General features: G+C 42.6%; 1 protein-coding gene across 1 annotated transcript; it reads right to left on the reverse strand.

The window, feature by feature from the left end:
- Nucleotides 1–6,311: 6,311 nt before the first annotated feature.
- LOC133917885 (pistil-specific extensin-like protein) lies at nucleotides 6,312–6,929 on the reverse strand. Its single transcript, XM_062361712.1, has one exon. It carries the CDS (start codon nucleotides 6,927–6,929, stop codon nucleotides 6,312–6,314), a length of 618 nt encoding a protein of 205 aa, XP_062217696.1.
- Between the last annotated feature and the right edge of the window lie 3,884 nt (nucleotides 6,930–10,813).

Genomic DNA, 10,813 nt, shown 5'->3' on the forward strand with positions numbered 1-10,813 from the left:
AATATAACTCATTAGGTTATTCTAGTCGTTTGGATAATGCATCAAAGCTTTTAGACATTGCAGGCTGGTTATATGTGTGGATGCCACATTTTTTAGCGACAAGTACCATGGTACCCTTATGATAGCAATGGTGATGGATGCAAATAAGAAGATCATTCCTCTTGCCATTGCAATGGTTGAGAGTGAGAATAATGATAGCTAGTTGTGGTTCCTCACCTTGGTGAGGACACATATCATGACCAATAGGGAACGAGTTTGTATCATCTCAAATCGCAACAAGGGCCTTCTGCAAGCATTGGATATGCTGCATGATAGCACAAACTATTCCATTACATAGCCTAATGTGGAGAAAAGGTGCTATATACGACACTTGGGCATGAACCTGTACACAAGGTACCACAACAAGTCTCCTGTAAAGAGATTCAAAGGGTTGTGTCTTCATAACCAGTAGGTGAAGTTCAACGAGATATGAAGAGAGTTAAATGAGACCACTCGCAAGATGATGGTAGCGCAGGAAGCACATGAGGATCATGTGTGGATGCAAATGGTGGGGACCAAACTATCATTAGATGTTCATGTGCTGTAATCCAGTGGATAACGAGGAAGCTGGTGGAAAGTTGGGCCCTAATCCATGACATTGACGGTGATAGGTTAGCACATAACATTTTAATGATCATATTTTACCCTTTCTTATGCAAATAGTCCTTCTAAAAGTATTGTATCCCATGTTAGGTGCACCATCATGACCACGAACATAGCAAAGACGTTCAATAATATTTTAAAGGGTATACAAGGCCTTTCGTTGTGTTCCATCATTGAGCTCACATTCTATAGAACAACCGACTACTTTTGGGGCCATGGGTAATGCTACCTAAGGTGGAGAAAATCATATCTAGAATGAGGAACAAGGCACACTTTCATCAAAATAGGATCCACAACCTGGACAACAATGAATTCGACATCATGTGCCACTATAGGTATGCTTCAGGGTATAGCGTAGGGGATACCGTGCAACAATATCAACTTTGGCCTCACGAGGTGAAGTGCATATCCAATAAGCCAAAACTATAACATATATCGTGCTCCCATGTCTTTGCCGCTTGAAGGGACATGGGCGACAACAATGGATCACAGTACACCGTCTTCACGATCAATGCATTGAGGAGTACATAGCTTCCAAAGATGTGTTCCTTCAACATCAGAAGTAGCTACAAAGTGATCTAAGGGCCTAAGTGGATACCTTATCCTCAAGCTTGACGCACGGATCCTAGAAGGCCTAGAGCCACGATGCTACAAGGTGACATGGATGCAACAGATGCTATTGACGGCCTACGTAAGTGCAAAATTTGCAAACAACCTAACCATGATAGGAAGACTTTCCCAACCTAGCAGTAAACTATCAGGCTATTATCGAACTGTATTGTATTAGAGTTGCTGCAATTTAGTTTGTTTTATCAAGTTATTTGCAAACATGGTTTGTATTATAAGTTATCACCTAGTAGTTGTACTACCTATTTTGTAATATATTGTATGGTGCTGACATCATAGAAAATGTTTTTTAATTGAACCATGAAGCTTGAAATCATTGTTATGGCTTATGGTGGTCTTCCCGGGCTTCTTTAGTAGAGGTACGATGAGAACCATAGGTGAAGGATGATTTTCATAGGGCAACAAGTACCATGATTATATATGCTTTTTAATTACCACGGTAATTTGTTACTTTCTCAGTAGATGTATTGGATAGCTTTGCAGTTCCTTCCATTGTGTGCCCAGAGTATCCACATGATTAAAGAGTTAGACCCTCGATTCTACGTGCCACGAGCCATGGCAGGACTACTACCTTTTGCTCTCATGATGGCTGGAACTCCCATGGCGGGCGATGGTAGGACACTTCTCCTGTCGATTAAGGCGTCACTGCTCATAGGTCTCATTGACTAGTGGCATCTTGAGATGCACATGTTCCACTTTCCTTTTGGCAAGATGGCCGTAATATTGAGGGATATGGCCATGCTGACCGAGTTGCCAATCAGGGGTGCCCCTATTAGTAGTTTCGTGGCCAGCAAAGGTGCAGTGGAATGGTTACATTAAGGGAATGTAATTATTTGTTATGTAATTTTACTTCAAATGTTCTAGTGCTATTCAAGCTTCATTGACCCTCTGCATCTTGTAGGTTTGGTGTCTAATATGACATGAAGTATGTTGGCCTCTCCATGTCTTGGATTCATAGCTACCACAATTCGGTTCATGCTCACTAGATGCGGATGAGGCTACAGTTATGTAGCACTATGAGGTGTACATATATATCCTATTGGGAGATATCATGTTTTGCAACATCATAGGCCACTATGTCCTCCCCCATATTGTATGGTTAGCGGGTCAGCTCGTGTCACGTCCTTATGAGTCAACATTTTACAGTTGGGGATTTGTTGCTCTAGCTGCAACCTATAGAGGATTGTGTGTTGTAACCCAGCGGTCAAAGAAGAAGGAATTTGTTACAGGCTGCCTACATCTCTTACAGCTATAGAGCTAGGAGTACCTCCCGGTTTGTCAGCCTTGAGTGAGCAAGAGCTACTATCCAGTCCCCATATCTGATGGTGTTGTAGATGATATGAGGCCTAGTATGAGATATCGGTGGATTCATACCAGACTGAGATGGAGTTAGTAGTAAGACCATGGTAGCTACTCCTGGGTGATCAGTGATCTCGACGTCCTCAGCGCTGATCTCGTGGAGTGGGATTCATGGTGTATGGCACGAGTGAAATTGTGACTAGAGGTCTCATCACATCCTCTTATTTGCGTGATTTAGACTTATGCATGACTAAATACTTTTTGTTGTACATGAACAATGTGGAAGTATATTCTCCTAAACGTATACAAAGGTAGTTCAGAAACCGACAAGTGGTGCTAGTACCTCCCCCACGAGACACCGGATGTGCTCACAAGTAAGTATATTATTGTAGGTAGCATTAGTACCTTAGGTGTAGGGTTGAAAACGGACGGGAACGGTCGGGAAAACCCTCTAACCGTTTTCACTTTCACATTTTATCTCGAAAACGGAATCGAAAACGGGAAAGTCGAAAACGGGAATGAACTCGGAAATGTCGGGATATCGGAAACGGATTAAACCGAACGGAAACACGTCGGTATCGGTCGGGAACCGGTAATTCAAACCGGACATAACCGATCAATTTTCATACACTAAATGTTTGAATACTATCACACTAGTACACCACATTCAACCATATTCGTTCACATAATGACATATGAGTCACAAATAGAAAATTGACACACCAACACAATATAGTCACAATAATAGCCTAATAGGAATATAGGATAGCGAAAGTGCAAAATACATAAACAAATATTCTTCCACGTAGCCGACAGCTCATCACTCATCAGCATCATTCATCATATCTGGATCACTTTCTGTTTCTTCTTTCTCCTCATTCTCATTCTCCTACATTTCAAACATGCAGAACATGAGAATGAGCAGCACTAAAATTGAAGCAACATTATTAGCCATAGAGTAGACATAACCTCAAGATCACTAAAATTGAAGCAACGATATTGCATATTTTATGGAACATACCTCAATCAACATTTTATTAGCCATGGCAGTAGACAGAACCTCAAGATCACTCACAATTGAAGCAACATTGTTAGAATCTGAAAAAATTAAAAGCGAAAGACAAAGCCAATAAACAGTTACATTAGTAAATGAAAAAAAAAATCAATCCTTGCACAATTGTAACTAAATAAAGTATCACCTTTTCTTGCGGCCTTTACCCAATCTTTAGTACAAATCAAAGCTTCTACCATCTCTGGATCAAGACGACTACGGTAAGGATCAATGACACGACCACCAGCACTAAAAGCAGACTCAGATGCAACTGTTGATACTTGTATGGCCATCACATCACAAACAATTTGTGAAAGAATAGGATACTCTTCTCTCTTATTCTTCCACCATGCTAAAATATCAAATTCACCACTAATCTTCAAAAGTGGATCTGACATGTATTTCTTCAACTCATTTGACTTGTACATATCAGGTTCACTTGTATCATATAAGAAGCTTTCTAGTTCATCATCTACATTTTCCATTAACACATCACCTGTGTTACAAGTTTCATGTGCTTTACTCTTTGTTGTTGAAGATGAAGGTGCAGAAGTAACATAAGATTGATACAATTTCTTTATCACACTAACAATCTCATCAAGTTCAACTTGATACATATCACCATAGAACTTCTTCATATAGAATTCTATTAACTTTTTCTTGTACCTAGGATCAAGGAAGCATGCCACAGCAAGAGCAATGTTGGATTTCTTCCAATATTTCTCAAACTTTGTACTCATAGCAGTTGCCATTTCACTAATAGTATTGTCCTCATGAACACACCATTCAGCAAGCAAAACCTTAATCTCACAAAAACCTCTATAAAACAATTTTGCAGTTGGATATGCAGTACCAGAGAGAATGTTAGTAAGATCATAGAATTTCTTCAAGTATTGAAAAAGTTGTAGTGCCTTGTTCCATTCAGCAGGAGATGGAGATATTTTCTCATACTTACAGCGATTTGAAGACTTAAGCCTCACAAAAGTAGCCTTGTAGTACAAGGCATCCCTCAGCATCAGATAGGTTGAATTCCACCTTGTTGAAACATCAAGTGAGAAACCCTTCGATGTGTCCAATCCAGACTCAGTAACACACTTCATAAGTTCCTCCCACTGCAATGGAGAGCTTTTCACAGCTAGCACAAGTGCTTTTACTTTGTCAATTGTTCCTAAAATTACTTTCAATCCATCTATAGCAACCAGATTAAGTATATGACAGGCACATCTCACATGAAAAAATAGACCTTCACAAACTAAAGAAGCATGAACATTCACATTGAGATCGGAAATTATATCATTGACTGCTACTTCATTTGCACTAGCATTATCCAAAGTCAAAGCAAACAATTTCTTCTCAATGTACCATCTAACCATAACTTCAGTGAAGGTCTCTGACAACCTTTCACCAGTATACCGTCCTTCCACATGAAAGAAACCAATAATTCTCTTCTGAATATGCCAATCTTCATCTATCCAATGAATGGTGACACACATGTATGATTTATTCTGACATGATGGCCACATATCCATGGTTGCACTAAATTGACAATGGACAGTTTTAAAGTATGCATACAACTTCTCCTTTTCTTTCAAATATATATCCATTATTTCTTTTCTAATAGTGACACGAGACTTGATTGGAAAGCTTGGGCGCAGGGACTTAATGAAATCAACAAGATATTCATGCTCAACTATATTGAAAGGGTACTCATGCATAGTTATTGCCAAGTAAAATTTCTTTACGCTAGCTTCTTGATCATACCTGTAAGTCTGAACATGAGTAATGTCACTTCCATGATCTTTACCAACTTTGAGCTATTGTTGTCCTTTTACAATACTATGTGCTGACTTTAGATGGTTCTTAAATCCAGTGGTTCCATGGTTGCTCTCAGCTCTATATTTGCTCTTGCAATTTGGAAAATTGCAATACCCCCACAACTGCTCAAACTTCTGCCCGTTCACCACTACTATCTCTTTTTTTCTTGGTAAAGTACTGCCAGACTTCAGATGTGCACTTCTTTTGTCTCTTTACAGTAAGCTGAGGTTGCTCTTCCTCTTGCTCATCAATACAAACAACATCTGGAGTTGCAACTACATCACCAGTGCCACTGCCAATAGTTCTATGTGCATCTTCACTTGGCACAGAACTCCTCTCACTTTCAGATGCTGCAGGAGTTGAGCTAGCTGTAACACTCACATTTGCAGGCCTCTTACATCCTGCAATATATTATAGATCAAACAAAGACAAATATCCATGAGTTATACTTTGCCAAGTGATGAATTGATTTAAAGTATTGTCATATCTGTAATTTTCAAAGCCTCTGTTATGTTTAAAACATTTGAATTTGGTAGTACACTTATTACTTTACCTGCTGTTGTTCAACATGAGTCATCTTCCAATACTTAGTTTCAGAACGAAGGATCACATTTAGAAATGGACTATGGATTTCTTCAAAAACCTCTATAACAGTTGTGATAATTCCCTTGTCCATTCTGATATAGTATTTTTCAATGAAAATTCAAAGTTAAATATACACTATAGATACCTTCTGAAAGGTCCATTCTGAAGGAAGACGGCGTGCTGACTGCTGAGTGTCGGGACTGTCGGAGGCCCGGCCGAACCACTGCTCCTCGCGTTGGCCACCTGGCTGGGGATGGCGCTGCCGCTTGGGACGACTGACGAGTGGTGTAGCCTAGAGACAGGAGACGGGCGGCGGCGCGGCGCAGCCAGGGGACGGGAGACAGGCGACGCAGGCTGTGGACGGCGGCCGGCGCAGGCTGGGGATGGGGCGACGGGCGACGCAGGCTGGGCACGGAAGACGGCCGACGCAGACTAGAGATGGGGCGACGGGCGATGCAGGCTGGGCACGGGCGACGGCCGACACAGCCTGGAGACGGGGCGACGGCCGATGCAGCCTGGAGACGGGGCGACGGCCGGCGCAGCCTGGGGACGGGAGATAGGCGACACAGGCTGTGGACAGCGGCCGGTGCAGGCTGGGGACGGGGCGACAGGCGGCGTAGCTGCGCAGGCTGGGGACGGGCGACGGCCGACGGGCAACGCAGCTGCGCAGGCTGGGGACGGGCGACGGCCGATGGGCAGCGCTTCCTGGGGATGGGGCGACGAGCGACGGGCGACGCTGCCTGGGGACGAGGCGACGGGCAGCGCAGCCTGGGGGCGGGAGACGGGCGGCGTTCTGGCTTACGACATCGGCTGGGGAGTGGGGATCGCCAGATCGGTAGATCTGGCCCTGGCCGGAACTGCAGAGCCGGTCCAGCCGCCAGCCGGAGTGCGGCCTGTGGTTTGTGGACATGGTGTGGCCGTGTGGGACTGTGGGCTGTGGGCTGGGCTGGGCTAAAATTAAAAACATGATTTCGGTGGAAAAATCCCGAATAAATATGGTATTTCGAAAATACGGTCGGGATAACAGAGATATCGTTTTCGATCCCGTTTTGGCATGCACTTTCCCGTTTTCGAGCCGTTTTCGCATAATTCCGAAAATACGAAATCGGTCGGGTTAAAAGTAGAAAATGGGACGGGACGGGACGGGATTTTTCCCGCCCATTTTCAACCCTACTTAGGTGATCCATGTTAAGAAGTTATAACTATTTATATCATGTACAGGAGGAGCGCACAAAGGAGCGGAGGCATGTAGGACTAGGCATCTGTAAATGCTAAGCAGATAGAGAGGTGGACGGAGTCAGTCGTGGTGGATATCATCGTTTCTGCTAGACAATATGACGATGCTATGTATTAGGAGTACCTTTCATGGTACAATCCGCGCACGCAGGCCACCTTACTCACATGACTTGTAGAGCCGACCCCAGACCCTTCCCTGAGGATCCTGCCTACCTTCTTCATGTTGTGGTAAGTGATGCGGTACTTCTAACGATTTTAATTGGTTAAACCTCCATATTATTGATATGACCCTCATCTTATATAGACCGAAGAGACATATGAGATGCATACGCATGCGGAGCAAACTTGTGGGGAAGCAAGTAGGTCATCAACGTGGAGGGATCGGAACCCTCTCCAAGACTACATGAGGATGAGAGGGTCCCGCTTGATGTCCGCTATATGTGGTCTAGGTGGTTGTGCCCCGTGTTGGAAGGGGTACGACCTACCAGCCAAGGACCCGTCACGTGCCTCCCACAGCATGCACTTGTCCAGTGCTCATGAGGAACCCATCCAGGCACAGTCGCAAGAGGCACCTTCAGATGCGGAGCATCATGTGTCACGTTCCCGTGTTAAGGCCGAGGAGTGCATGGTGGCTCTTGAGCCCGAGTAGTGTACACTAGGTTCACAACCCCCGCAGTGGACGAACCTCCTTAGACTACGATGGTACCTCTGCCTGTAGCATCGACTCATCATGAAGACATCATTGACTGCACGCGGCAGACGCCTAACTAAAACAACATGCATTATTTTGACTGGACTACCACAGTGTAGGTTGCCAGCTTCATTGAGCTCCTCAGCGGATATTACCCGTAATATCCAAATACACCTGGGGGTTCACAGTGGTGCCCGTAAAGTGAGCCTTCGACACATCGGACTCCATCAGAGCACGTATTAGAGGTGTCCACGGTTGTGCATGAGGATCCTTCATCATGGTACATGCAGGGCCGAGTTAGCAGGTCTGGATACACGTTTAGTGGGAGTCCCATAAGGTAGGACAATGATGATGACGAGCAAGGGTACACATGGCAAGGGTCAGCGTAGGCCGCTAGGATAGGGGTCACACACCCGCCAGACGCTTACACTCGTGGGAATTACGTGTGGCGTCGTCGTTATTGAGTAACCAGTTCAGTTGTTCGATGCACTTGTACTTATTCATGACACATGTATTATTCACTTTATTATCATAGTCATTTCTATTATGTTTTATTCACTGTATTGTTAATGTATTTACTTTTAATTTATTTAATATTTATCAAATAATTATGACATATAACTTTATTTATTAGTTATTTATTAAGTATTGTTACATGTTAATTATGATATTTAATGCTTGTTTAATTTTTCTTAAATAATCAGGGATTCGCGCTTTGGTATAGAGACAGAACATTGCAATCAAATATCAATAAATCTATGGTGGGATCTTCTAGTACATACTTTCCATGGATACTTACAACAATCGATATAACACTTAATGCCTCCTTACGGGTTATGCGTGATGGGAAGGATGGTTCCTTCAAGGAGAACAACCTAATTGAAGTCGTGTCCAAATTTCATGCAAGACCCTTCTGTTCTGCGTTAACCGCTCCGCTCCAACATGTAACCACCGATGACCTTAGAACCCTCTTGCACGAGTGACATCAAAGGTATCTCAGGGTGTGCGAACTAGCCAACCATCCTTCTGCGTTAGGTTTCTCTAGGAGGTAAAGAAAGATAGTGATGTTTCCCGACTAGTATGTATTACATATTCAGATTCGTTATTTTCTATTTGGTCACTCTATTTATCTTTTTTTCATTGATTCGAATGCTCCTCTTTTGTGTTAGGTGTTCTTGGAAAACGCAGAGTTGATCAACAAAGACATCCCAAACTTTTTGGTGATATATATGCTATTCGGCGGGAGTGTGATGCCTGGTTCACATAGAAGACGATGAAGATCAGCGAACCTAAGTGGTACATGGGCGTCCCCTACTATTCAATGAAAAAATGATGAGGATGGTGATGTCATGCCACCAATACCTCGACGTTCCAACAACAATACATGAGAATGTTCAAGGAACACTACAAGAGGATGCTGACTCACCACATCGAGATGACATACAACCAATAAGGAAATAAGACGTGCTCTTACCGTGATAGCTCAAAATGACAACGACGACGATAATTTTATGCCACAATGACCCCTCCCTCCAAGGCTCCTATCTCCGAAGGACACTGATGACCCTGAAGATGATGGTAGATTTGCTTGTACTCATCCTTACAATTTTTCATCATCACCTCGGAGACGATAACCATCTTACCCTGATAGCATTGACTGGTACAACATGCATTCTTTTACTAATTTGCGTCGCCACTTTCCACCGCTATCTTGAGATGATCTAGGTATTCAACAGCTATACACTAGGTATATGATGATACTGTTTGTGGCTTAAGCAATCTCTTGCGATCTTTTTCTACTTTGACGTCAACTTTAGGCAAAGGCACGATCACAACACGATTCAATTAGATCATGAGATAGAGAAGGTGTTGGGCGCTTGAAATTTAAACCCAAAAAGATAGAGCTTCCCTCGCATATCACGTAGAATGATAGCGACCCTAAACTAATATATTCATTCCTCTTTGATTTGGGGTCCTCATTCCAATAGACTTTGTCAAAGTCTCATCGGTTGATCAAGATGGAATCTAACATTTAACCAACTTTATTCATTCATGTCAAAGATGAATAAATTCTCCACGTAGCAAACTGTTGTGATGGAATATTCATATATTTTTAGAAGAATAAACACTAATAAATGTAAATTTGACAAATTCGGCTACATCCATCCATTGTGATCACACATGAAAAATAATACATTTTTTGCGCAAAAGAAACACCAATTTGGTAATGTGTGGGGTAGAGTTACCCAACTAATCAACCAATAATTCGAAAGGCTATTGTTTCCTAAATGTATTTTGAAAACGAGAGCTTGCATGATCAAGCGATCCTGCAATCAATAATGCACCCGCAATCCTGCATGCATACATATCTATTATTATAGGCCGATAGATCAATATGATCGAGCTGTGGTTTCACCAAATTATAGCAATCATGCATGCATGCATCTTCATTATTGTAAGCTAGTGGATCGATATGACCGAGCTATGCTTTCACCGAATTTGATATAGGGAGCTGACCGATAGAAGCACACTGCACTCAATGAGGGAGGAAGCTAGCTGACAGACAAGACAGGGAGCATACCGTTCTTGGTATATGGTATGTCGAATATGGCATTGTTACTTGTATTTGACATACCATGTGCCGAATACAGGGCATCTAGGCGTATTCGGCACATGTGTGACGCTTGAGGTTCCACGTATTCGGCACATCGTGTGCCGAATACTATTTATCACATATGTTTTCGGCACACCGTGTATCAAAAACTTGATTTTGGCACACCACATACCGAATACAATTGCTATATTTATAAATACAACATTATATTATCTATTTTTATAAATATGACCTAATATATTATCTATTTTTA

This window comes from Phragmites australis, chromosome 5 (genome assembly GCF_958298935.1).
Source record: "Phragmites australis chromosome 5, lpPhrAust1.1, whole genome shotgun sequence".
In the NCBI taxonomy this organism is placed as follows: Eukaryota; Viridiplantae; Streptophyta; class Magnoliopsida; order Poales; family Poaceae; genus Phragmites; species Phragmites australis.